Source organism: Serinus canaria, chromosome Z (genome assembly GCF_022539315.1).
Source record: "Serinus canaria isolate serCan28SL12 chromosome Z, serCan2020, whole genome shotgun sequence".
Taxonomy (NCBI): Eukaryota; Metazoa; Chordata; class Aves; order Passeriformes; family Fringillidae; genus Serinus; species Serinus canaria.
Window position 1 is genome coordinate 4504021 of NC_066343.1, and position 27537 is coordinate 4531557.

General features: G+C 38.7%; 1 protein-coding gene across 1 annotated transcript in view; it reads right to left on the minus strand.

Moving 5' to 3' along the window:
* The window catches only part of TRPM6 (transient receptor potential cation channel subfamily M member 6), an 83182-nt gene that overhangs the window by 40842 nt on the left and 14803 nt on the right, over nucleotides 1–27537 (minus strand). Inside the window, exons 4-20 of the mRNA XM_050986918.1 lie at nucleotides 22280–22460; nucleotides 21703–21916; nucleotides 20763–20887; nucleotides 19814–19985; nucleotides 18377–18551; nucleotides 16933–17056; nucleotides 15829–15901; nucleotides 15614–15714; nucleotides 11247–11381; nucleotides 10636–10689; nucleotides 8228–8368; nucleotides 6805–6939; nucleotides 5206–5486; nucleotides 3898–4126; nucleotides 3183–3329; nucleotides 2425–2559; nucleotides 1295–1423 (exon numbers count right to left, since the gene is read on the minus strand). Coding sequence (XP_050842875.1) covers nucleotides 1295–1423; nucleotides 2425–2559; nucleotides 3183–3329; nucleotides 3898–4126; nucleotides 5206–5486; nucleotides 6805–6939; nucleotides 8228–8368; nucleotides 10636–10689; nucleotides 11247–11381; nucleotides 15614–15714; nucleotides 15829–15901; nucleotides 16933–17056; nucleotides 18377–18551; nucleotides 19814–19985; nucleotides 20763–20887; nucleotides 21703–21916; nucleotides 22280–22460 — 2551 coding nt within the window. The remainder of the gene's footprint in view (nucleotides 1–1294; nucleotides 1424–2424; nucleotides 2560–3182; nucleotides 3330–3897; nucleotides 4127–5205; nucleotides 5487–6804; nucleotides 6940–8227; nucleotides 8369–10635; nucleotides 10690–11246; nucleotides 11382–15613; nucleotides 15715–15828; nucleotides 15902–16932; nucleotides 17057–18376; nucleotides 18552–19813; nucleotides 19986–20762; nucleotides 20888–21702; nucleotides 21917–22279; nucleotides 22461–27537) is intronic.

Genomic DNA, 27537 nt, shown 5'->3' on the forward strand with positions numbered 1-27537 from the left:
TTAACGTAGACAAGTGATCTAGACTAACTCACATGAGTAACTAGTTGCAGAGCCTAAGGCTTCAGCAATTATTTGATACAATCTGGAGAAAGAGAAGTTTGCAGCTATATATAACAAGGGCCTCAGCAGCTAAACAGCTGCACAGCTAAAACAGAGTGTCCTACAAAGTCTTTGCCAACAGACCAGAACTACAAAGAAAAATCAAGTAAAGACATCAATTTCAAATGTCTAACCAATGATACTAGAAAGAAGAGCCGTTCTTTCTGCTGTCCCAGCATCAAGACGGTGTAAGAGCACAACAGTGATTTCAAAAGTGCTTGCTATTTTACATTTAACAATTTTCTCAGCTAGGAAATCCTGGTGTAGATTTTTTCAGTCCTATCTCATGCTGGCATAGAACTTGCAAGTCCATCCAAGGTCTGATATAGTCCCAGTATTTTTACTGTCCCTTGGAATCTTTCACCACTCTCATACTGATGTCACAGTCTTCTGAGTGATCTGTATTTGCAGTATCTTTTGCTCAGAACTGTGGCTGGCTTTTTGTGGCTAGTTTTATTCCTCTGAAAGTACAGAGTTTTAAAAGTCATACAAAAGACTATTCACATTACTGCTATTTACTTTGTGTTGATTCTGCAGCAAAGGCATGTCAGAGCAGATACAATAATTGAGGAAATACATAGCTGCATTTGTCCTTAGACTCAGGTTTGGAGCTCAAGTTGTGTTCAGAAGCTTGGGTCTAATAAATTGCAAATAATTGCAATAATTTTGATTGGAATATCTTTTTTTTTTTTTTTTTTTTTGTGCTCAATATATCCAGCATTAAAAGCAGAGTGTGGTTTTTTCCAAGTGCATTTATGGAAGGCTGGCTAGACTTGAGGGAGAGAGGCATAGATTATTCTATGCAAAACATCTATTAATTCATAACAAATTCTCACTTAGATTAAATATCTAAAGACAAATTTTATTTTTTTACAAATTTTAATTTTTTACAAATTATTAGAAGTCCAATGGTCAGCTCAAGAAAATTAAGGACCATGTGCCTACATCAAGGTTCTAAATCTTAATTCAGCAGTCACCTACACATTACCAACCAGCTCTACAAAGAAAAGTAGAGAATCAAAGCCAAAATTTAAGATGCATTTTAATGGCCCAAGAACTGGTCTTTTAATAAATAACTTCCAATAAATATATTCTCTGTATAATTCTCCATAAAAATAAAGCAGGATTTAGCACTCTTCCGAGAGGTATTCCCTGGTTTATAAGAAAGATGAGAAGCGTGAATAGAAAAACTTACCTCCCTGACTTTCTCAATAGCAGTAGTGAAAATATAAATGATAACAAGCCACTCTTGCACACTTGGTCTTGGTTCCATCTTCACCAACACAGTGTAAGTAAAGAGCATGAGGAATGCCAAGTACGACATCTGCAAAACACATGGTGCATAATCCATATACACAAAAAACCTCAAATTTCTGAAAATAAAACAGCTGATTGGCTTCACTACAGGTACTCAAACTACTGGGACACTGCCACATTTCTGAGCCCAGAATCTTTATTTCAGTTCTCAAAAATTTTTTTTTGTTTTGCTTTGGTTTTATGGGAATGTCCCTAAACATCATTGGAAATTGGTACTTTCATGCTGAAAAAATAGGTAGGAGCAGAAGGTAAACAATTGCAGCATATGCTCATCCCCATAAAACAGACAGATGTTTTTATCTTGGATGTTGGACTAGATGGTCTCCAGAGGTCCCTCCCAACAATAACTATTCTGTGATTTTTTTTTTCTGTGATCTGCACACCATTCCTTGAATGCAAGGGAAGTCTTATACTTTTATCCTAGACTTCTCTAGGGACGAGCAACAATTCTCAAAGTTAAATAAGCCACTGCTGGTTAATCTGTACCTTCCAAAATGCAGGGAAAATATTAGGTGAAAAACACATATGATCACAGCCTGATCTTAAACATCCTGAGCTCTACTGATGCTGGTTTACAAAAACTGATTTAATAAATGCACATTTCCTATAGCAAATGATCCCCTATAGATAAATATTCACTTTTCCAGAGACAGTTCTTAAAGAAAGGAACATGAATATCAGTGAAGTATTAAAGGTACAGAAGGTCACCTTCAAATCCATGTCAGCCTTTGCAACTGACCACTGTAAAAGGCTGTGCTTGAGTTTTTCTTTAGTTCCCTATAATTTTTTTTCTGGGTTTTTGAGTTTGGGGGGTTTTTTAGTTCAGTTGCATGATTTTAGCAGACAATTTTTATACTTAACAGTCAGAGAAACATTCAAATGGCTTCCCATCTACAGCCACCACTAAGTGACTGAAATCCATTCTAGAAAAAGTAAAAGCAGGATTAAGTAGCTTTTGAAGGATCAAAGGAGGGGTTCATCAATCCAAATTCTAGAACGATGACTAACCGTGTGGAACCAGAACTTGACAATTGGTGCATTGTAGAACTCATAGATTTTTCTAGTTCCAGTCAGGTTTCCTTGTCCACCATCTCCTTGGCTTTCATCAGACTTCCGAACAGCCTTTTCTACATCATAACCCTTCTTTAAAAGAAAACAGCATTTTTAAAGTAAAAAAACAATGGTCTATAATTGCAAGGAGTTGTTTCAGAGGGAAGACAGACACAAATGTCTAAACTTAGTTCTGAATTCACCAACCATTACTGTAGCTTGGTCTGTCTGGTTATAAATATCTCATCTGCAATAATCAACATGCACTCTGTGAAAGGTGCTCTATATGGCACAGCTACACTGTCTGTAGATTTTGCATAGTGTTTTGTACTACAGTATTTAAGGAAAATAAGTAGCCTGAACTTTTGCTAGAGACTAATAGATAAAATCAAAAGCATAACATCAAGCAGAACATGTGTGAGCACTTTTCCTAGCTGCCTCAGGTAGGGCTGCTCCCCTCCTGCACTAGCGATACACGTGAGGTTGGGAAGGACTTTCCCATTATGGTCAGCAGAGAAGTGACATCCAGGACAGATGAAGTAACTTGTACCACATCCACTTAAGTCCGTATCCAAACTAGGAACCTAATCCATATTTCTGGAGAGAACTGGCCTCCACACACTTCATTCCACATGATGAGCATTTTCTCAGTCCTCAGTGCACCGTGGTAAACAGACAGACTCTGGCACACAAATGACTGCTCCTCACAGACTAACCAAAGCATCTTTAGAGCTGACTGGGCACTGCTCCCCATGATACCATAACTGGTGGAAGTCTTGAGACTGAGGCACATGAGACATTTCAGCCTTGCTTTTAAACTCCAGCATCAGGATTGTGGGAGGCAGGAGAATACTCATAATGACCTAAAAGAGAGACACCAAATTAATTAAGCAGTGATAGAATAAACCTACAGCCACGGTCAGACCACCATGCCTGGTGCCAGCACAAACCCAGGGCTGGCTGGGGAAGAAGTCATTGGTTCTGAGAACCTGTATCACAGGGTCTGACAGCCTCTGAACATTTGTGCTGCTCATGCCTGATTTGAAGAGTGTCATTGTATCTGGGGATGGTTTTAATACAGCTGCCTGTGTCTGGAAAGCATCCTTCCCACCCCCAGCTCTGCCAGGGAACAGGCAATATGCGGAAGCAAGAGCAGGTGAGGAAGGACTGAAAAGTGCTGAGAGAATGGGAGGAGCAACAAAAAATCCTGCATCCTAATGTCATCCCACACATGCTTTTGCAAAGGAATAAAACAGAAGCAAGTACTGTTTTCCCTCCCTCCCTTGCTTTTGTTTCCCAGATGTTCACATTCCAACATATGCTTAAGCAAAGCTGTCTGAAGCGGCCTTAGCCATGTCCATAACCAAAAGACCTGTATATTAAGCATCTAAAGAGCACCAAAATGGTCAGAAAAAACCAGACCAATGCTACCTTAAACCAGGAGTTCTTCCTCATCTTCAGGCGTCCCATCCACATGTCGGTCAGCAGCATCTGCGTGCACGTGTGGGACACAAAAGGCCGCAGCCCCACAGACACAGCCAGCTTCAAGCACGTGGAGTTGCTCCAGTTTTTCAGTTCATAGGTCAGCAACTTCATGGCCATCTGCTCATTTTGCTTGAATGCTTTGTCCAGCACATCTAAGGCAAGCTGCCCAAATTCCCTAAAGGAGAAAGGAATTAACAGTCAGTATAAGAGGGATCAGTCCAAACTCAGAGTTACTGCTGAAAAGAGGTTGCTGTGAATACTCTGGTAGCTCAAGTTCAGCTATCAATCTCAGTTAGCATGCCTTCTCCCATTTTTCTCATTGCTTTATCAATATACCTAGTGAAAAACAATTTGGAATGTAAACCTAACTGTTTAGTCCTAATCACAATGTTTAGGACCATCCTGTTTTGTCGTTTTTTCATTTATTTTGTTGTTAATCTCACTCAGTGATCAAAATGAACTCTACAAAGTTCTCTGTATTTGCTTCAAACAACAGATTCATCACCACTGTGGGCAAACATTGCAGCCAGTGGCAAAAGCCTTTTCCTTTTGGACTGGCTTTAAAACACTTCTGCAGAGAAGGTTCTTAAAGGAAGGTACATACCCTCCTTCAAATTAAGATTTGGAACTACCTACAAAAGAACAAAGTACATTTTCTTGCACCTGAATCTTAACCATGAAGTCTACAAAGCAAAAAACACATTTCTAACTAGAAAAACTACCAGAAAATACTAAATGGAAATTACAAACTCAAAGAAAATTCTTGGTCTACTTCCCTTTTCATTCATTCAGTTATTTCACTTTCCACTTAGTCTTACACAGAGCAGAATTTAAGCACTGAATTTTGGTTTGCTCGTAACTACTTGTTACAGATTTGAACAGTCCAGACCTATGTGCCTGGATGGCACAGTCTTGTCATATGGCTTTTCAACAAACTGAACAGGAAGAGAAGCTGCAAGGAAAATTTCAGCCTTCCACCTGACCACTTAGCAGATAATGAGCTATACATTACTCACCTCTATTTTCAAATATGCATTCAGGTAATATGCAGCAGTTTTCCTTTAACTCTCCACCACACTACACACCTGTACATAGATCCATTATATAGAATCAATAATGAGTATCTGAAAGTACTTTTTTTATACTCCATAATCCATGGCATCACTAACTTTACTAACTCTTAGTGGATTAGGGCAGTCTCTAACCATTCTCAGAACCAGAGGACTTAAACAGAAATGAAGGGAGAATTCATACTTTGAATACTTCTTGAGTTCTTCTGAAGTGTCATCCACCATGTTGCTCTGTTTGGCTTCATGTGCCATTGCTCTGTAGAGTTTACAAGCAACAACAGCTTTGACCATGGCTTCCTCTCCATGCTGCCAGAAGAACATAGCCATCTTCTGTCTTTTCATTAATACTGCCCAAACCAGGAGGTCATTATAGGGGTAGATGAAGCCAGTTGACTCATAATTCTGTGTGTAGTTCATATCCTCTTTTGATTTCTTCTTATACTTTGGGAAAGGGCTGGATCTTTCCTATAAATTTGTTAAAATACAAAAGAAGGGGAAAAAAAAACCCACAAAGAAAATTCCAGTGAATGGTTGAGGTTCAGATTCCCAAAAATAAAACTGCACACAAATCTGAATTGCAAGTTGCAAACTATTTGATAGCTATATACAATTAAGTCATAAACCACAGCTAGGACCATGTTCAGATTACCAATGCTAAGAAGCTGGTAACATAATAAAGGAAAAATACACCTCACTCTGCATCCATGCCTTTCACAACTTCCCTTCCCATAGTGTTGGGCACTCTCCAAACCCCAGGATACCCCATGCTTTTACTCTCTTTTTCATATGTGTCATGATAGAAGAAAAAGTACACAGTAGACTGAATTAACACCTTGGATACTAAAAGATTATTTTCCCTGTCTGTCACACTTGTAATGTAAACTTACTATGCATTCATATCTGGGTATTTCTTGGTGAATGGTACAGGAAAAAGAGTCTTACTGATGTAAGTGAGGAAGTCTCAGTGCTATCATGGGTTCTTTTTGGCCCTGACTAATACCAACACAGCTATTTAAATTCATTTTACTTTCTATTGTGTCAGATAGATAGATAGATAGAGGGAGAGATAGATAGATGGATAGATGGATAGATAGATAGATAGATGATAGATAGATAGATAGATAGATAGATAGATAGATAGATAGATGACAGATAGATAGATAGATAGATAGATAGATAGATAGATAGATAGATAGATAGATAGATAGATAGATAGATAGATAGATAGATAGATAGATAGATAGACAGATAGACAGATAGACAGATAGACAGATAGATAGATAGATAGATAGATAGATAGATAGATAGATAGATAGATAGATAGATAGATAGATAGATATTATAGCCAATCTTTGCTCTTCTATCATTCTTTCTCTGAATGTACCTTTTCTTAACAGTCTTACTATAGCACTTCAATAAGCCAATCATGAAGAAAGCATTAGGAAAGTTAGAGACCTCCTATGTTTCTTCCAAATTCAGAAGAGTTTTCACACATGCTTGATACTCAAAAATTTGGTGATACTACATGTCAGTGATTAAAGCCCTTAGCAACTAAAGGATGGGAGTTAAAAAGAGACAGTCATAGACTGTCTGAGCTTGATTTCACCAATAAAATGGCAAGATTTGTACTTTGTGAGCAGTGAGCAGTAAAGCATTGTTTCCACAGCAATTTAAGTAGAAATATAAAAACTAAGAGCCTGACCAACATGTCTAAAAATTGTCAATAAAACTATTAAAAGCCTGGTATGTCCTAAGAAAAGTCTAGAATAAGCAATTACATTACCTTGTATTTGTAAGGCTGTGCAGTTCTGAAGAACTGAGAATGCAAAGTACTTTCAGTGGATCCCATTCCACTATCCATCTGATTACTCTGATGAAAGGCATGAGACAGGCTTTGAGGCAAGCTGGAGACCACTCTCTAGATCCAAAAGCAAACCATAAAACATAAGGAGAAAAATACAATGTAGAAATAAAGTTTTCTGGTACTTGTTGACTACAATAGTGCATGTAGAAATTGATGTTATTCAAAAACTAATGAGTCAAAAATCACCATAACTACCACTGAAACTTATACCATCAAGGAAAAAAATGGCCCGATTCACATCTCAGTTAACAAATAAATATTTTTCTGAGTCTCTGAATTCAAAATAGTGGTTTTCCACTCAAAGCATCCACAAATTGCAACGACCAGGGTTTCAACAGATGGAATCACCCAGTCTGGAAGCTCTTCTGAGTGCCAACCTTTATAAAATGTGCCATAAGCTGTTTGAAAGACAGAACACTCTGAACTTTTTGCTGATAACTTCCTCAAAAGGATGGCAAGCCCAACATCTCTGTAAATTTTGTTCAGTGTTGGCTAAGAGGGAAGGATGTTAGCAATACCTAACTGTATCATTATATGGTTTCACCTATCACTGTTAAGGTCATATTTCATTAGGGAAGAGCAAAAAGTGTTAGAACTGCTCACATCTCTTTAAAGCATTATGCTAAAAACTGGTGACACACAGAAAGCTCTGTCTCTGTGCTTCTAGTCACTCCAAGTTACAGGTTTCATTATTTCTTCTCATTTTCCCTGATATTTATGAGGTTCTTCTCTTAGTCATGGAAACATTTCATGGGGATGGGAGAGAGTTTTCATTTGTTTTTTAACATATGGAAGTATTTAAATGTCCAGTTCTACTCCAAAAACTGGGGGTCGTTTTTATGCAGTAAATCTATACCTTCTGCAATGTGGGGAATGACTTTCAACTAAATTATTGAAAAGGTTAGGCTGCTTTTAAGCTAATGATTTTGGGAAACCAATAGGGAGAATGCTGACACGCCCTAAGTCTACTTCAAGGCGTGTGGAATTTAGTATTTCTGTGAAGCAGTTCAAGCTGCAAGAAGTAAATATGTAACTGTTTCAAAAAAGAGAAAATGGTGGTTGGCACAGTCTTGTCATACATTACTGATGAATGATAGACAAAACACAGCACAGATACTGGACACAAAGGTGAAGTTACTGAAGTAATCAATAATTTAACAACAACCACCAATACTCTTGGAGATTTGTCTCTTGTATTTGCAACCTCTCTACAGTTCTCAAACAGAGAAGCATAGCACACATTTACATGATACTCCTCAGACAAACCAGAATGACAACATGAGCTATTTTCAGGGGTCACATTTTGGCTTTTCTTGGTGACCAGTGTTTTGGAAGAAGCTACCTTGTGTTTTCTGTATAGATCATTGTAGAGAATTCGGAAATGCTTCCTTGTGTAGCTGCTCCGATAGGCCTCCCCAAGGAGGTACTCTATCACCAGTCCAACATCAATCAGTGATATCTTGTAATCCAAAGAAAGGCTATTCTGAAATACAAATGTCACCAATATTTCATGATGCTGTTATATGCAACATTCAACCATGTTATAGCCCTCCTACGGTAAGGGAAAATCTGGAAAGATGTGCATCTGTCAAGAAAGTGTACACATTCATTACGCATATGGAACTCTTCTAGAAAAGAGGGGAAAATGTGATTCCTGCAGTTCACTGTACCCACATTGCATATTTTGCAATGTTCACAAGATCAGCTGCATCCAACAGTGAGGACAACTGTTCTTCAGGACAAGCACCAACAGCAGAGGTACGGATAAAAATCTTCTCACAAGAGAAAATTAGCATGGTATGATTAAGCACTTCGATTAACTAAAATTGAAGACGTAGCTGAAGCATGTATCTAGGCTGAAACAGAGTAATTCCTAGAGACTGGAAATATCCTGCTGAGGCTCAAGACCATCTTGACAACTAGAACAACAGCAGTACATGCACTAGCTCTACCTTTGGAGTATCTCACCTCTTCTGCTAAAGGAGCAGCGCCCATCTTACCTCCACTGTCCTTCCAAGACCCAAGGTTTGTGACAAATTCTCTGAGAAATAGATTCTCTTCAACGCAAAAAAATTATTGGTGAAACCTTAAACTGCAACTCTTTGAAGAGAAAAATGAGCCTGTATATAAATGGGATCAGAGAGTTTGTGTATTCCTGGCAGTGTAAGCCTTTTAGACTGTGAAAAGTCTTTTTCTTCATTGGACTGAGGGTGTTTTTGCAATATACTTCAGTAGCAAACTTCAGTACAGCCAGCTAAGGCTACTTAGTCCCAGGTCACTGAGAGTTAGGCAAGTATTTTTGAATACCTAAGCTTGTAGATGCTTCTCTCTGCACCAATCCCTATCTTTTATATTATCAGAGAAGACTGCAATGTATCTTCATTCAATCACATCAGCATCAAAGCTGTTCACAGTAACAGAAAATATTCTAAAATCCAGGGTCATATCACTCAGTGGATTGTCCCAGCTGCAGTGTCACCATGTTTAATCAGACTGCAACTGCACAACCCATTCACAGAGCACTAATGTGAACTTACAGAAGCTCAGGCAAATAAGGCTTTTCAGCATTTAGACCTGTTTGAAGATCCCAAACTCAGCTTACACAAAGGCAGAGAAAGTTTTGAAATTGTGCAGACGTTTTTTACATCAACTCCATTACTGTATGTCAGGTGCCAAAAGCTTCTCTTTAGATTACACACTGGGTTTTCCCAAAGTGTCCTGAGATATATAAAGACAAATATATATATATGGATTTTAGATACATGATCATATAAATCACTTTGGTGAAGAAGAGCATTTTCTGAGCCTGGAGGAGCTCAATGTTGTTTTAAGATTTAGACCTTTTAACATATAGATTCCAGGTTTATAACTTAAAACAGATCTTGAATATGTTCATCAGTATGGAAAAGCACGGCAAACTGTTTGTTTGGGAGACCAGGATACCCTACATCTATCTAAAGAATCATAAATGCAATTGACATGAAAGTCATCCACAATAGCAAACAATGCCACAAATCCAACAGAACTCTGCAAACAGTCAGACTTGCCATTTCATTTTATCTTAGCAATCACACCCTGGAAAGAATTAGCCAATTAGTCTAGATTTGGATCTAGGAATCTCCTGTGTTGAAGTCTAGATGCATAAAGAACAGCTCATCCCTTCTGGCTAAGCAGTGCTGTAAGGATAACAGATAACAGAATTGTGAAATAAATTCATGATGTATCTAAATAACAAGGCTGCTACTAAATCACTAATAGAACCACTGCTCCATGCAGTAGTCATCCACTGCCACCTTCTGTTCTCCTAGGCAATGCAACACATCCAAATATTATCTCTTGTCACAATATCTTTTCAGTACTACTCTAGCAAGGAAAGACCTTAATTTTGGGGAAAAAATAGGAAAACATTAAAGCAACGAGCATAGCCACTGCACTAATTCACTAAGTCTTTTGAACAATCACTTCAAAATGCCAATATAGTAATGTGAGAAAGAGAGTCTGATCTGGATGAACTACTTGGCTTTGAAATTAAGGTACAGGACCCTTGGGAGCCCCAGCAGCAGTATGTTAGTTAATTGCTTAGGGGGTCAGTGGAATTAAGATGAAACCATTTAACCGATATAGCACTGCAGTAATGAAGCTGTCACTTCTATTACCAAAATTCCCCTGTATTATCTAATAGCAGCTTGCCAGTGGACACTGAAGTATTAATCTAGTATTTTTGTCCCCAGCCTTTCCTATGTCTATTACCTGTTTCACATCTCGAACCAGATGGTGTAAAAGCAGATTTGATGGTCCTTGTTTCTGTGGTGTGAATAGAAAAGACAGTAAACAAACATGTCGCTCTACACTGGAAAATCAGTACATTAATATAATATCATATCATTAATATAATTAATATAAGAAAGCAGCTTAAAAAAAATCTACAAAATAAATAACTGTGATTCAAACTCTCCCACTCTACCCACAAATCTTTTCAAAAAGACTTCAACACCAATCAGCAACACCTCTACTATCTTAAATCTTGACTTATTCTACAAAGAAGCTGATATAGCTTTGGTCTAAACAACATATCATTTTCAGCAAGGTAAGCATGTATTACATATCAGATTAAAATCTGAAGATATTTCTTATCAGCTTCCAATGAGTACTCAATCTAGTGACAGAGATTCAAAAATAACCTGGTACACCATTCCCAAACCCCCGCATTACAATCAAAAATAACCAAACCCATTAATTTTCCTTTTTTTTTTTTTAAACCTTCATAAAATCATGGCCAAATCATCACACCCCTCAAGCAAAACAGCATTCTTTCCAGGCTGTCATGTCTAAAGTGGTACACTGGGATTTCAAACACTCACTGTATTGTAGAGTTCTTCCAAACGAGATATGGTAAGAAAACGGTGCATGTTCACTCCGTGTTCTATTAACAGTTTAACAAAATCCACACGATCCATGACTAAAGCATCCAGCATTGCCTGTTCCAGGGCACCAACCTCCAAATGGACAGAGTTGAAGGAAAATATTAGAAAATTACTTTTGGAAATGAATAAAACATTCCTGGAGCTAGTAATCTCTCCACCACAATGTCTTGTCTCTATGTATACTTAAAGTGCAAGAACAAAAGAAAAAAATGCTGGAGGAAACATCTGTGTAAAAAGCCAGTAGAGGGGAAGGAAAACACTTTCTATAAAGCAAACATCTGTAGAGACTTCTACAAATGTAACTTCATGACCAAACTCTGATAATACAGTCTCTACTCTGTAATTCAGTTCAGAAGATAAACTATGATAATGCAGGGCACAGAGGGAAGTTGTTGGGTTTTTTTTGACACCTGGCAAAGGCGATTTCAAAGTGCCATAGAGAAGTCTCTATAGAACTGCAAGTTCTTTAGAGCAAACATTTTTTTCAAATATGAATGAGAGAGAATGTATGTTAGAATAAACACTCTCGGAGGAAGCATGAAGCAGAGATGACCTACAAGCAGTGCCCAAATAGTGGAAGTAGTCTACTCATGGCATTTGAACAGAGCTCAGCAGGGCTTACACATGCAAAGTGGCAAAGGAGTTAGACATATGAGGTTCATATAAATCCATATAAAGATTTTCTACAGAGCTCATATGCACAGAAAATGCAATAGAATGAGCACAATGAGGAGGCTGGAGCACTAACAGGGCAGATGCTAGTGCTAACTTGAAAATAGTACATTCCATGTCTATATTGAGGTTTGACAGAAATTATTTTCAAAGATGACCAACAAACATTACTGAATTCTTGCACATAAAAAGAAAACTTTTGCACTGATCCTGAATTACTGGATTTTCTTCCAAAAATATCTGAGAATGACTGGCCATTCTTGCATTAAATTTCTTCGAACAGTCCCTGAGTTGACAGTGTGTCTGAAGAGGTCAGCAGCCCTTTGTTAACTATTAGAATGGTATTCTTTGGTATTTGAGGTAGACTTGACATTTAAACAGAAACACAGCCACAGATGGTTATAACTTTTACCTTCTAAACTTCTAGGGCTAGACTTCTAAAAAGAAATGGCCATGATACGTGCATAATTGCACATGCTTCCTTGAAACACTTAAATAGACAGAAATATTATAGAGTCCACAGACAATCACCTAAAAACTGCCCCTTAAATATGTAACTCAAAATTTGAACACACAACTGCAGTAACTCTGCAGAAGCTGGAGCCCCTGAAAATTGCAGGTCTGACAATACCTTACAGTCAGAGGGTTGCTTCACTTTAATTGAGAAATCAACTAAGTTAAAGGCAAGCTTTAAAACCATCCTTGTATGTATTCCTTTTTTTTTTTTTTCCTTTTCAGTGCAGGAAAAATGTTGGGGTTTTTTCCCTGCTTAGGAAAAAAAAGCATTCAGGAGTATGTGTCATCCTAATTTTTGCTTGGAGAAGCAGCAAGAGATGTGAGGCTTGTTTATTATGAGATCTTTATGTGAACGGGAGAACACAATTATTATTTGACAATGGCTGTTCATTCAAAATAGTGCTGAACATTGTACTGAAATAGATATGAACAGATACACTGACTTTTTTCAAACATATCAGAAGCAGAGGAGTGGGAGTAGGGGGACTGCCAGTGGGCCTGTAAGGACAGAGGATGACCAGGTATAAAAGAAACACTTAAGGCTTTTGTAGACACAGCAAACTAATTTGTTGTCCTACTGCTCACTACCGAACTGATAGGCTGGGAAAGTCACCTATCAGAGTTGCTCTTTATGGCAGAAAAATCTGAGGAACTGTATCAAATTGAAGTATCAGTAGAAAAGATTATAGAAACCACCCATGAAGCGGTAGTGGCAAATTGTCAGGACCCTGCGGTATTCACCTAAGAGTTTCCAGAGAACAGCTGAAGTACAGCTGAAATCAGCCCCTTTAACATCAGAAACATAGACAGTAGATATGAAATATGCAAATTGTTAAAAAATAACGAGTCATCAAAGTATGGCATATCAATACACTTAGGACTTTATAAGGACAAATTTAGCAGAAGTACAATAATAACAGCATGAAAAAATACAGTAGAATAAGTAGAAGCAAGGTAGTTACTTTGTAGAGAGAAATCAGAATTCTGGCAGTGACAGACAGAAGAAATTTCTAGAGGACCTATCTTCTGCAATCATTAATATAAACTGGACATAAGTCAGAAACATTTTAAAAAGGCATAGAAGCTATTAGGATTTATCCTTTAGGTAATATAGAACAATATATAAAATAATAGTTTTTCCCTAAATATCTAAATGAGAATATTGAGTGCTGATCTACTTATCCCAAAAGACGACTTTAACATCTGAAAATTCAAGTACAGAGAAGAGCAGGAGATATTGTTAAAAATACAGAAAAACCAAATTGATATTCACCTTGGAAAAGACAGGAGTAAAGAGCCTGAACTGCTCAATAAGTCTCTAAAACCTTCTGTGCTGAAGAGGTGGGGATCAGAGAGATGTTATTATTACCCTCATACACAGAATCATAGAATGAGTTAGCTGGGAAAAGATCTTTAGATCATCAAGTCAATCAGCACAGCTAACACAGACAAATCCACCTCTAAATCCTGTCCCTAAGTGCCACATCTATGTCTTTAAAGTAGTTCTGTGGTTGATTACTCAATGCATCCCTGAGGAGCCTGTTCCAACTGTTGATAATGCTTCTCATTAATTATGTTTTTCCAATATCCTATCTTTAATCCATGGATGTTCACTTGTAGACATCCCAGGCATAGTTCTCCTTATATTCAGCCTTATGCATGACAGAAAATATGATCTGGTGATTAAAAAAGGCCTCTTGTTGTGGCAAACAACCAGCTATGGCCACTCATATATATACAACTGCCAATTTTTTAAAATTTACATTTTAAAGAAGAAAACACACTGGGGACTGAAAAAAATCAACCTTGTAATTCTTGGCAGGGAATCAAAGGGTACTTCTGAAAAATACTTCTTGGCCCATTTTATTTCTTGAAGATAATATTAATTCACAAAACAAACGAGAGAAATGTGTTGAGGCACATAGAGTTTTTTATTTGTCATCTACAAAAATCTTGTGTACACAAAAATCTCCTTTATGGAGGGTTATATTTAAGTACTGGATTACATATAAAAATTTGAAAACCATCATTTAAATTCAAGTAATTAATTAATCAATTAAATTGCTACTGTGTGTTCTTTCACAGACATGTAACTAATGCAGGTCTAAATCACAGCTTGCTTTCTGTAAGGACCTAAAGAACACACTTAGCTGTCCCAAAACACTGTCCTGATAAAATAAGCCACCACAACAGAACCTGAGATAAGCACAGATGACACAGCAGGAAAGATTTAATTCCAGGCCCAAGGGAGGTAAAGGTTTAGTTAGCATCTGGACAAAAATTCCCACTGTGAGAAACGAAGCAAGTACTTATCTGCATGACAACTCAAGTTATGGGAATGGGATTTCCCATATTGGAACAACATATCTGGTGAGTATCTGGGACTTAGACTGTGTAAAAGTGGTACCTCCAGAAGAACAACTCAAGCACCTCACCTCTGAAGACCAGGGTGAAGAATAACCAACCGGACACTACAGGAATCCACACAGTGGTATCTTTTGCTTAACTTCTCTCTCACTCTCTTTCTCTCTCCCCTTCTCATACCTCACATTTACTATTCCAAAAATCCCTGCTAGTGAGAAAATCTTGAGCAGAGACATCTCTTATAATCAGATCCTAACTCTTGCATTGCAGCTATTCCTAAGAAACTGTAACTAAAATAATGATGTTACTTTTTTTTTTACCTGGTGATTTACTCTGGGATTTCTGCCTTTCTGTCTAGAGCTAGAAAACAGATGCAACACCCCTTTGGGGTTTATATAGTTGGATAAAAGAGTTTTCTAAACTACAATAAAATATTCCTAACCACCACTGATTGCCAATACCTGCTTGAAGAATACCTATCCAGAAGTATCACTGAAACTGCTTGGAAAGCTCGCAGCAAAACCAACATTAGGATATCATCTTCTCTCTGGAAAAACAAATGTGATCTGACACACTGTGTAGTTGAATACTTCACTATTTTAAGGATAATGCTCTTTCAATATCGAAGTAGACTAGGGAAGACTGAGTCCAACCTTCAAACTATTAATTAAAGCTTGACAAATGCAAATCATTAAAAATAAGTCATCAAAAAAAAGTGTAAAGACATGGTGAGAAAGAACAGGTAATAGTACCTTCCAGTGTTGTCCATAAACAAGTATGTGTTTCTTGGCAATATCTAGCTGGTTCCAGGCCAGTGCCAAATCTAGCTGATCTGAAGCAGATATATTCGTACCTAGGAGGCAGCAAGGATCTATCAGTTTTTACACATTTATGTTACCCTCTTACTTTGTAAAGATAAGTCAGTGAGACTGCATGCCAGACAAAAACAGGTCGTATTTTTCAATACCTTTCAAGAGTGCCGTCAGAATTGCCAAATCAATGTCCTGCTCATCTTCTGACTCGGCATCAAATACGGTTATCTGTTAGAATTGCAGAAGTACACTGTTTGAGGTGAGGCAGAGAAGTCTGTAGTTATTTCTCCTTTGTCTGGGCTGTGGTAGATTAAATCATACATATTTCAACACAAACAATGGCAAGGGTCCAGACACAATTTTCCTTTGCTTCAGACAAAAGTGCACCATTTTGGTTTTTAATGCAATGGCACCCCAGGAAAACTGGAATAAACCTACTGTAGGAGTCTACATAAATTTGTTTCCTTTTGATTAACCCCTAAACCTGAGAAATGTAAAAATGCAACATTGCTGATATTCACTCAGTTCTCAACTACAAAACAGACACTCGAATTAACTAATACAAAAAATACTAAAAATGTACTGGGTGGTATCCATTTTAGTGATTATTAGTACAATTAATATTATTTGCCTAAATACTGTGAAATTCATCATATTTGAAATGTTGGGACAGACAGCAAACTGGAGAAGGGGAAACAAAACTACCATATTTTAAAAGGCTAAAAAGAAAAACCTGGGAAAATACAGGCCAATCAGTTTCAGCACAAGCATGGTGCAGATCCTCCTGGAAACTATGCTAAGGCACATGGAATATAAGATGGTGATTGGTGGCAGCCAATATGGTTTACTCAAGTGCCTGGCCAGCAGCTGGAGGGAGGGGATTTCCAGTTACTAGCGGTGTTTCAAAGACAAATTCTAGCACAATTCTGTTGTGAGAAGAAGAATGGAAGGAAACCTTTCTAAATTATAAATAAGACTCTAATGGAGAAAAAATTATAGGAATTACTTGATCTTTCTTGTGAAAAAAAAAGATATTTGGTCTTCTACTAAAATCAGCCCCTAACAATGGCTGAAACTGAAACTTGATAAGTTAATTAAACAGGCTCTGTAGAGGTACTCAATATAGAGATTGGCAAAGACACATTTGCTATCTTTATATTAGATATAACACTTGGGCTCATGCCAACCCATCAGAGAAAGAGCAAAAAGGGTAACAGGAAATGAAGGCTTCCTAAACTCAGCACATGCACCCTACTCACAGACTCTCTGTGTTTCATGCATTCCATCAAAACATGAAAGAGACGACTGGACTGTTTCTGTTCCAACCTAAATATGTTCTGAATCATCATTAAGATCTCCTCCTTCACCTGAGGACACAGATCCCTGGAAAACAGACATATAATCAATGACAATTCCATTTTAGATATTTCTTACCCACCCAGATGACTCTTCAGAAAAGAAGAAACTTAGGAGAATTTTTTTTTTTTCTAATTCCCTGTTGACTTAATCTGTCATTCAACACAAAGCAAAGTTATCCCATAATATAAATTATTAATCACATACACATTTGTTCTGACATACATATTTACTGTTGAAAATACAATACTTGAGTAAATTAAAAATTTTAAAAGGATTTTCTGTGAACATAGAGCTAAAAATTACTGAAAGTGATTTTTCTTTCTTTCAATAAAGAAAGAAAAATAGGCATAAAATGAAATTCCTTACCATTTGCTCATTAGACTTCATATCTCCCCCATTTTTTTCTCATTTTTGTCTTTCTGTTAACCTTTCCATTCATATTGTCTTTTTTTTTTTTTTAATGGAAGGATTTTTTTTTAAATGCCATAAATATAGGGAAAAAAGCAAGTGAAGAAAAAAGTTCTCTGACAACACACTAGGAGCAAATACCACATATCCAAAAGCATATTCATAAAAAGACAATAAGTAAACAATTAGGAGATAAAGTTGATTAAATAGTTCATTTTCTTAAAGGGAGTGAACCCAGAGCACCTCTTTAAAATTAAATTTTTTATTTAAAATGCTCTTTGACTTTGAAAAACTTTTACATATAATATTAATTTGCTATGCAAGCATATATTTTCATGTCCAGTTTGGATGCAAAATTTTCACCAGGGTAGGTTCAACAGAGCCTGTAGCTGGGACTGGACTCGTGGTGACATAAACACCTTGACAAGGATGACAAATCTGGGCTACCACTGAATAACTCAAAACCAAAGATGAGGAAATTTGGTCTTCCTTCTACTGTAGGAGCCTGAGGCTCCTACAGCAGTGAACCCCTGCTCTAGTCTCAAAAGTTTTGTACAATACAAATCCAAGCCCACATACAGAGTATTGATAGCTGGAGACATGGCTGAGCTGAAACAACAGCAAATACTCTGGGCATAGTCCATGATTGTGTCTCACCAAAGGTGAGAAATTTCATAACTCAGCGCAGCTACATGCAGTTTTCTCTCTTCAAAAAAGCCATAGTAAATTTGAGAATAATTATCTCAGCACTAGTTTGAGGCAGGAAAGAAAGAAAGAAACTCCATTCTCCTAGCACAGAAGTTAAAGCTAACAAAAGACCAGAGGGGCATCATTACTAGAAGCATTAGAAATTATCTCAGCAGTTTTGAGACAGGGATTTGCAGGTGCCTGCCAGCATGGCAGACCAAGGAGGAGGAGCTTCATGCCCCTACTCACCCCGTGTCACCTGTGTGCTTGTGGGCAAACGCCAGGATATCTGCAGCCCTGCCAGTGCCCTCGTAGACCACCACTGGCACAGCTGGGCTGGCCCTCACATACTCCCACACCATCAGGATCACACTGGGGCCTCCTTCCAGCACCAGCCCGACTATGGGAACTCCTTGGCCCATTCCTGTTTCAAAACACATATAACCAGTTACAAACAAATCTCAGTCATACACACAAAAGTCAAAACATCAGGGAAAAAATACTTATACATGGTTCAACATGGAGAGGAAATCATTCCTTCATCATCTGTAATTTCACTTACACCTTTTAAGACTTTCAGAAAGCTTCTTCAATCTGATCAAAAAAGATCATGAAAAGCTACTGAAAAAACTGAAACTATCAGGAAGAAAGAACATCCTTCTCAATATCCCTCATCCCTTTATAATAGTTGTCACATGCAAGGACATTTGAAACACGTTAAACAGCCACGTATTTACCTACACACACAGAAAAGTAATCAGGTATTTCTTCAGAGATTCTCTCCAGTGTTACATCAGCAGGGCAGGTTTTCAAAAAAAAACAGAAAGAAATTTCAAGTACAATGCAATAGAAATGAAAGTGAAAGCCTGACTTGCAAAAGCTCACACTAAGAAAATATGAGTCCGAGTAAAAAGCTCTGTACATGAACGTGTTATGAATTGGGTTGGTTTCCAAGTTTGTCAATTCTATTATGTGAGCAGATAAAGGAAGCAAGATCAACATCACCATACTGATGCCTTTTTAACGTACTTGAAGATTTGAATGACCAGGTAAAAGTGAACTTGCACAAATAATTTGTATAATCTAGTGCATAAAAGGAAATAATTGTCTATGTAATAAATATTTATTTAATTATTTCTCTACTGTAACTTATTTACTCTATAAATAAATGGTGGAAGCAATGCAATCTTTCAAAAATTGGCTAAAGGTTTTACTTCTGCAACCGCTCTTCATTGCTGTACTTGAGGAAGTCATAGACGCAATAGAGAGGAGTGATGAGGGCAAAAGTAATTAACATGGTAAAAAGAATTTGAGTTCCACTGAATGTAACAATCTTTCCATCTCACAAAATGCTGGGGAAGTATCTAGTGGTGAAATAGTGACCACATAAAACTGTGAAGTGAGCAAATGCTCAATATTTACTAAATAACCTACGTCATTTAGATGTCTCTACAACTGAGAAACCCATTTGTAAGTTCATCCATATGCATAATGTTTTATAAAAATGCTGTCCTTTTCATTTTCCTCAGTTTTAGAGTTCACAACACGTACAATTAACGACATTTGACCTCAGTGAAAGCTATGGCAAATCAAGATGTACAATATGTAACATGAAATGCAAAGTACCTCCCCATCTTTTAGGGTAGGTTTTTCCGTCATAAACAGATATGCCACAGCAATACTCACTTGCGTGTATTTTTTGAAGTGATATGTACTTCTCCAAATTCCTTCTTAGCATCATTTCATTCCCATACTTGCCTACTGTCCCATCATCTGCCATTAGAAAATGAGAATGCATGCTGTTGAGCGTACTCAGCTTGCTGAGTGGGTTACCAAGAGTCTGGTACAGGCAAACTACCTGAGAAAACCAAAACAAAAATGTCCTCAAAGAAACCAACAAAATACCACAATTTATGTTCCCTCACTTGTATGTACTTCTCTATCACAGTGCGGCTGTTCTAAACTCTGCATCATGATTTTTGAGCTACTCAAACATTTGATTCTTAGCATTTGATTCTTAACAGTAACAAACCCATAATTAATACTTCAGAAAACACTTCTGATTAGGTTTGCAACCCTCAGAGTCACTGCCTGGCACTCTTGGTGACAGCTGGAACACCATGGCATAGTTTCCCTGGGTTGTAGTCCCATTAAAAATACGTGAGCTAACATTTATCAGGAATGATTTTACCTTACTACTTAAGTTCTTTTAGATGCTTGAGTTGATTATGCCCTCACATAAAGTCATAGTTTGTGAATATAAAGTAGATTGTGAATAAAATAATACACATATTAATAGCTTATTTGTGTACACTGCTAACCTGACTGTTCATTCTGAATCTTAATATAGGAAAACAATTTACAACTACAAGAGAGTTGCCTACATAATTTTTAAAAGGAATGGCAATTTGCTGTAAGAAGAGAAGTATTTTAAAGCTATCCATTATACACAAAAAGCAAAATGCAGTGCCTCAACATGTCACAAAATTCTGTTGCTGAGTAAAATCTAAGCCTCTATTATAGTGAAAAAAAGATCAAACTAGTGAAGTTAATCTAGAAGAAAATCAGCTATGCAAGAAAGCTCTAACATTCCAGTAACATGAAGGGTTTTGTTATTAAAATGCACCCAACTCACATCTTTTCCAATGAGATCCCTCTGATTCTCAATGATGCCCCATGGAGGAATCCCAATAGCACAGATCTTTCTCAGGTGTGGTGAGGCACGGCCCTTGAGTGCATCCCCCACATGTCTGGACACCCCTAAACAGATAATCAAATGATAATTTTTTTTTCCATATTCAGAGACCTGCTACAGGACACCAAGAAAGTTTTCACACCACATAATTTGTATGGTAGTTATGTTTCAATCAAAACCCAAACATTGTACCCAACTTGTGTATTTGATGTACTCTTCACAGCTCAGGTGTAATGTATCACTGCTTCAAATTCAGCACATATTTCTGATTAATAATACCCTAACATGTTCCTAATGGTGCTTTTCACATCCATAAAACTCCACTAGTTACATAAATGCCCAGGACAGTTCTCCTGTAAGATCACCAGATTGAATAACAGCTAAAGAGGTAAAACTTTCAGTTCCACAGTTTACTGACCCCTCTGAGTTTTTGAGAGTAGTCCAAAGGGATTTTCAGCTACTAATAGGCTCATTATTGGATTATCCTGATTCAAAACTTTATCAATTATAAAACACAAGTTAAATTGAGCTTTGAAAATTGTTTCAGAAATACTAATCACAGTCCACAGAACCTAAATATTTTAAAGAAGCAGCAGTTAAATTTACTGCAAATAAGTTCTGGCTATATAAATTGTTTCTTATGACATGCAAAATACTCTGCTCTTTAATTAAAATATGCAGAATGCATGTCACCAGAAAACTAACATGATCCCACTCTTTGAATTTTGCACTGCTCCTTAAATAAAAACGGCTTCATTTTGTATTAAAATATCACCAATTTTCATATCATTTCAATCTATTTTGACCTAAATGTACATGCTGTTACGCAGGGAAAAAACACCAAAAGGAAAAGTGAAACAAAGAAAAATAATAACACTACCGCTGTTGATGCCTTCTGTAATTATCCATGCTCCTGTAGACTCAGCTGCTTTCACCAGCCCTTTGCTGAAAACCTGCTTGATCTTTGAGGGAAGCTTGAAATTCTGAATGCCTCCATGAACAGAGATCACTAGCTTTGGCAATTCTATCTGCCATTCTTTAACCATCAGGTGCAACAGCTGATCCAAATTGCTGTCATAAGAAAGTCTAATATACTGGAAAGGAAAATAATGGGTAAAATAAACTTCTTTTAAATATTTCAGGAGAAGAAACGGCAACCATTACAAAGTTCTAAGGATTAATGTCTTACAGATTTGTGAAGGATTTGAGCTGTCATACTACCCTAACATGATAGCACAAAAATGCACGTGAGCAATGCAGACAGCGTATCCCTAACCACAGTGAAGTTCAACACAAAATATACACACATTTTAAACCAGTTTACTTTTTGATTCCCCTGCCCTCTTAAGACAATCAATCTGATATGCACCAATAAAATTTTTTGTCTTTGCTTGCCTTTCTTTTCTTACACTGAAATTGCAAAAACAAGTCAGACATATAAACACAGCACCTATTACCTTAGCATGGTATGTGTGGTCTCCATCTTGAAAATTGATTGTACCAAATGCATCTGTTGGACTCATCTTTGTGTGTTTTTGCACAGACCATTCTCCACCATTGCTCTGAGAGCCAGCCTGACAAACAGGCCAGCTGCATTCTATTCCTGGGTGCTCTCCAATCAGCCGTCCACAGCAGCACCTCACATGAAAAATACAGAAATTATTTTATATCAGACTCACTTGCATACAACTTTAGGATCTACATGTGAGCAGCCCAAATAACTTCCTGCAAAGAAAAATACTGCAGTTGTCTCACATGGAATGCAGTAAAAATTAGCCGTGTTGAAAAAAATTGCAACAATAGCAAAGTGGCATTGAATTGAACATCATTGAATATCATAATTATGTTTAGTTGGCTATAGAATTTGTTCTCTGAGGAACACTAATAACAGTTGGGGGGTTGAACTAGACAGTCTTCAAAAGTCCCTTCCCATTCAAACCATGGTGTGATTCTGTGTGATTCTGTGACTGAGAGTCCCATAGAGAAATTCTGACCTGAGCAATGCAGGTTCTGACCTGTTCCAATTCAGAGGAATGTTGTAGGACACTGAGGTTTGCTATGAGTATTACTACTGGTTATTCTAAGTACTAAAAAAAGATCTAGCAGTTATCCTCAACAATCAGGAGAAGAATTTCAGGGCTACCTTTATGTTAAGCCTTGGAAGCCAGCAAAGTGGATATACCAAACACATGGACTGAAGTGCAGCATTGAGGGAGATTGTCACAGTGTTGGATTGCACTAAATAGTTATTTAGTTGTTTGCACTGGGTGTTTGGTAATTTGCACTGTTCACATGATTTGTATCCTGTGACCACATGGTTTCCCTCTTTTCCCACCCCCAAGTGTCAGCCCAGGTGGTCCCTTCCCTGGTTTACTCCTCCCCTCACCACTCCTCGCCTGTATCCCAATGGCTGTGCTCCTCTTCCTCCGCCCCCATTCCCCCGCGTATAAAAGTCTCCCACCATGAGCCAATGCACTCTTTCCCACCTGGGGAGTCACCAGAGTGTGAGGTGTCTCCTTGGAGGCCAATAAACAGAGGACATTTGTCCCCACGTGGAGAAGAGCGTGTCTCGTCTTTTGCTTTGGTTTATGTGAGATTGTGCGGGCTAGGGTCCATAGCTAGCCAGACTGGACCCAAACAGCCACAGGTCTTACTTTTGGGTATGGTACTCCTCACTTTAAAGCTCCCACTGAGACTCTCCAAACCACACACCGCTCACTCACTCACCCCTTTCCCTTCCCTTCTCCCTGCAGTGCACTGGAGAGAAGAATTGGAGATGCAAAAGGTAACAATTGCAGAATGAAATAAGAACAATTTCCTGGAAACATCAACGAGACAAGAGAACAAACAGTAACAGCAACAATACTAATAATAAACAGCCCAAGAAATGAATATTTCACACAGAAAACCCTCAACAACAGACAACACCTAACCACTCCCTCTGTCACTCTATGCCAGCCCATACCTTTCAGAGCATGGTATGACTCTCGAGAATAGCCCTATCGGGGCTCAATGCTCACTGTGGATCCTTTCCAATTTACCATCCTCTGTGATACTCTCTGGAAGAGAGAGAATCCCTCACTCCCAGCAGTGATATGAGGTGGTGGAGAATAATCCTTAAATCCTAACCATGTTCCCTCATGGCTCCTGCAGAAAATAACCCTGTCCTGGCAGGAATGAGGACATGAGGTCCCTTATTCTATGCCATCTATCTCTTGACCAAATCATATGCCTTCCAATTATATACATACACACACACACACACACACACACACACACACATATATATATGTACACATATACACATATGCTTGTGTGTCTATACATATATATACATATACACATACAGACACACAACCTTAGGTATCATCTTAGGTATCAAGGTCAATGGCCATCCCTCCAAGATATCTATAGAATTCATTGAGCCCATGGCTGTGGGTTCTGTCTGTCCTAGATGCCTTCCAGGGCAGGAGGGCTGGTGTGCTGTCAGGTGGTTGCAAGCAGCACCACGAGCTCATGACCAGTGTATCTAGAGCAGTCCATGCTCACTGTCCATGGTAGTTATAACACACAGTTTATAACTGGTGTCATTCAGCAACCAAAACTACACACACATTACAGACTGTTCTCACACAAAAATCAAATCCCCTTCAGGTACACATCCTGTTTTACAGTCTCTCTGCGTTATCCACCAAGCGTACCCAGGTCATTGAAAAAAAAACATTCCTATGGGTGGGTTTGCCTTTGCTTGAGACAGGCTAATGCAGACTGACTTCCCAAACATATTCCTCATATGCATCATGGAAACCTTACTCTTTTCTCCCCTTCTACAGTATATCAAGATTTTGATTGGGCAAGGCAAGTTCAATTGGCAGGGTCTCTGGTATTAGCCAGCCAGATGACTTTCTTAAATGCAGATCCCAACATCTGAAGGTCCTACAACCCATTGCTTTCCATGTAGTTTTAATAGTCCATTGTCCCATTCAACTTTCCCAGAGGCTGGTGCATGACAGGGAACTTGATACCCACTAAATACCATGCTCTCTGGACCACGGATCTACGGAATCAATCTGCCAGGCCTCTCCATATTTATATTTTAACCATCATCCCCCTTACCACAGAGGCTTTACCCACTTAGCCTACTTGAGCACAGTGTATGTCTCACAGTTATGGATCACTTGGGAAATAGTGTCCATCGTTAAATCCACCCCTCATTCATGAGCCCATCTGTATTGCTGCATCTCTTCCCTGATGACCTGGGGTGTCATGGGCCCACTGAGCCAGAAATAATCCACCCTTATGCTGCCAGTCCAGGTCCACCCAAGACACTTTAATCTTGGCAGCCAAATCCACCTGTCCATTGTAGTGAAGCTCTTCAGCAGTCCAGCTCCTGGGGGTGTGTGCATCTACATGACATGCTTTTACAGCCAGCTTCTCTGCATAGGCACTGGTGTCTTTCCAGAGCTCAGCAGCCCACACAGGTTTACCTCTGCACGGCCTATTTATCTTTTTCCACTGCTCAAGCCACCCCTGCAGTGCATTTACTGTCACCCACAAGTCAGTGCAGGGCTACTGGCCATTTCTCTCATTCAATGGTATCTAAAGCCAGCTGGATGGCTTTCAGCTCTGCAACCTGACTTGCTCCATCTTGTCCCTGAACAGCTTCTGCAACTTGCCACATAGGACTCCCATTTTTGATGTGTCCCTCCAGTATAGCAGGAAGCATCAGTGAAGAGAGTGTATCACTTTTCATTTTCTGGTAGCTGATTATATGGTGGGACCTCCTCAACAGGATATGTCACCTCCTCTTTGTTTTTTTCTGAGAAAAAAACCAAAATTTTTGGGTTTGGGCCAGTTCCTGATTCCTGGTTAATTGGATTTTCTTGTTCAAGCTCACTGTGTCATCAGCACACTCCACTTACTCTATAAAGCATCAGTGCCATGATGTGTGGCAGGGACTTTCCCTTTGAACATCCAGCCCAGCACTGGCAGTCAGGGCACCAGGAGGAGCTGTGCTTTGTGCCCCTCCTGAAGCAGCTCAAACCCCTCCATAAACTGCCAGGGTCTATTTCAGTTAGAGTGTAGCAGACCTCAGATCCTTTGTATCCCTGTCCTGCTTTTGTCCAGGACAGGGTTAATTTCTTGCACTAGCTGCAATGAGGCATGGCTAGGGCCCAGATGTTACTCTTTAGCACCTCACATCATTGCTGGAGGCAGAGTTGATAGCATCTCTCTCTCTTGTAGGAAGAAGGGATTATTTCTGGATGAGTATGTGTAGTGGAGGGAGCTGGTTTCAAGCCAGAGACAGTTTCAGGTGGTGCCAGATCCAAGAGGAACAGAGCAGTGAGGCTGGCCCTGCTGGGGTCACAAGCTCTGCAGTGATCATTTTGCATGATCACTCTTTTTTGGTTTTTTTTTTTTTCTGCTTTTTAAATTAACATTGTTGTTGTTACTGTTTGCTTTTTTTCTTATCAAATTGCTGTTTCCAGTAAATTGTTCTTATCTCAAACCATGATCTTTTGCTTTTTGTGTCTCCAATTCTCAGCTTCACCCCACTGCAGTGGAAAGAGGGAGGGGAAGATGGAGTGGGAAAGAGAGGCATGTGGTTTTGGAGAATCTTGGTGGGGGCACTGAACTGGGGAGCACCATTCCACAATGAAGAGCATCCCTGACTCCAGAACCCCAGGGTCATCCTTAAGCGTCCCAAGTATATTTTTCCCAAGACTACAGAAAGGACCATTTTCTGAACCTGCAAAATAGAGGACATTCTTCACATCTTGTCCTGTCATGACAGCCAGTTGCATGATCAGCCTCTAGTCTGATTTGTTCAAAGGCTTATTGTTCAGGACCCCAAGAAAATCATTCTTCTTTCAGGTCACTTGGTTGAGAGGACTTTCAATCTGACTGTAATCCTAAACACAGATCCTTCAAAAACCCACAACACCCAGGAAAGCCTATGCTTCTTTCTTGCTGGTTGGCTGGGATCACAGCTACTAATGTGCTGACCACATCCATTGGAATTTGATGACATCCATCCTGTTATTTTACTCCTAAATTGAATTTTAATCCTAAACTGAATTTCCTGGGCAAGTCCGTTGACCTTAGTTTGGTTTATGGCAAAAGCAGTTTTCAGGAGAATTTTCCATCCCACTTCCACACGTTGTTTCCATGGTCATGCAACAAAAACCACAGGTTAGCTCATCATCAGTACCTTCTCTCTTGAAGGGCTCCACTTGCTCCCAATAGAGACACAAGTCCATACTGGTGGGGAATGGGACATTTCCTCTCTACCTTACTTGAGCCTTTTGAATCTGTCTGCAGTCCTGGACAGTCTTGGGCAGTCTTTCCACAGCCAATGTGCAAGTTGGTTGGGAAACAAAAAATAAAATCTTCATACTGCTGGAATCCTGTAGTTACCTGAAGCTCTTTGTTCTCCTCCTGTCATGGAAGTCAATGCCAATGAGTTGGTGTATGATGATCATGTGCTCCATACAAACTCCTGCCATGTGGATTGTGCACACTGGACCCCATTTGGATGCACATTATTTGAATCCCTAGAGATTACCTCCAGAACATCAATTCTCCCAGGTACTGGATACATTTCTCCGTGGTGTCCCACCTGCCTGGGTGCACTACTAGATCATCCCTGAGAGAGTACCTTTCTCTCATGCTTGACAGGAGTCACCTCCAAAGGCTGAGAGCTTCTGTCCTCTTC